This window comes from Herpailurus yagouaroundi, unplaced genomic scaffold (assembly GCF_014898765.1).
Source record: "Herpailurus yagouaroundi ecotype Mexico unplaced genomic scaffold, PumYag 191, whole genome shotgun sequence".
Taxonomy (NCBI): Eukaryota; Metazoa; Chordata; class Mammalia; order Carnivora; family Felidae; genus Herpailurus; species Herpailurus yagouaroundi.
The window spans coordinates 4,441,511-4,442,733 of NW_024412422.1; the positions used below are offsets into that span (position 1 = coordinate 4,441,511).

General features: G+C 58.1%; 1 protein-coding gene across 4 annotated transcripts in view; it reads right to left on the bottom strand.

Annotated features, from left to right (window-relative positions):
* The window catches only part of BICDL1 (BICD family like cargo adaptor 1), a 104,276-nt gene extending 103,134 nt beyond the window's left edge, over positions 1–1,142 (bottom strand). For 2 of the 4 annotated variants that reach the window (XM_040443721.1, XM_040443718.1), the window contains exon 1: positions 687–1,139. In XM_040443721.1, coding sequence (XP_040299655.1) covers positions 687–1,115 — 429 coding nt within the window. In that variant the 5' untranslated portion in view covers positions 1,116–1,139. Of the gene's footprint in view, positions 1–686 lie in introns of all 4 variants that reach the window. The other 2 variants (XR_005781055.1, XM_040443719.1) reach the window with 2 other exon arrangements.
* Between the last annotated feature and the right edge of the window lie 81 nt (positions 1,143–1,223).

Below are 1,223 nucleotides of genomic sequence, written 5' to 3' on the forward strand. Positions count from 1 at the left end.
AAAAAAAAAAAAAAAAAAAAAAAAAAAAAAAAAAAAAAAAAAAAAGCGTACTGTTTAAATACAAAATACACATAAATGCCGAGGTCCAAATTAAATCCACTACCAACAGTCACATGCCGAGCCCAGGCTTGCCTGATTTCTGCAATGGAACCACATTTCCTAATCCCTGAGTATTTGAAGGCTATATAAAGCTCCTTGAGGGGCACTTGTTTCCCACAACTCTGAGCTGCCGGGAAGTTAAGACAAGGGCATCTGGAGGCCTTAACGCCAAAACTGGAAGGCTTTAAGGCTAACACCCTGATTAGAGATTAACTACTCTGAAAACCTGGAGCATATTTTAAATGCTTCCCGACTTTCTCATTTCTCTGTGTGCAGACATCACCTCAGCGCTGTATAAATTAGTCATACTGTAAGCTCTATTTTAGACGCTGTGTACAGTACATATATAGAATGGCCCACAGCGGGGCTGGGGCGGTGCGTGGACCCATTTGCTGAAGTCAGGTGGATTCAATGTTGCCCTGGTCTGATAATTCGAAACCCTCCACCCGACCCCTCCCTCCAGGTGGTTTTCTGTTAAGGCAGGGTGAGTAAGGAAGGAGTAGGGTGGGTGGCTCCCGAAGCTGAAGCTGCCCAAGGCCGAAAGGGCTCTCCCTGCTTCCCACCCATCCCACGAGGGACGTCCTCACCTCCAGCTTGTCTGTCAGCTCCTTGTGCATCTGCTCGTACTGCCGGCTCATGTCCTGGTTCCTCTCGAGCAGCGCCTTGCCCAGCCGGGCCGCCAACACCAGATCCTTCTCTTTCTGCCGGATCACCGACAGCAGTTCGGGATCCTGGGCGGGCGGCGGCTGCAGTCCGGACCCCTCGGCCGGAGGCCCGGCCTCGGCCTGAGAATGCTCCCCGGGGTCGGACGGCCGTTCCCCGGCCGCCAGCAGCGCCAGCTCCTCCTCTAACGCCAGTTCCAGCTCCCCGGAGCCCCCGGAGAAGGAGATGAGGGCGGCGGCGGCTGGACTCCCGACTGCGTCCGCGGCCGCTGCGGGCAGCTCCATGCAGCAGGCGCTGTCCGGCTCCGCGGGTGCTGAAGCGCGGCCGGCCAAGCCCAGGCAGAAGGCGGACATGGCCCGCGCGCGCGGAGCCCGCAGCGGTGCGGCCCGGCCGGCGCGCGCCAGGCTGCAGGGGTGCCTGGGCTTGGCCGGCCGCGCTTCAGCACCCGCGGAGCCGGACAG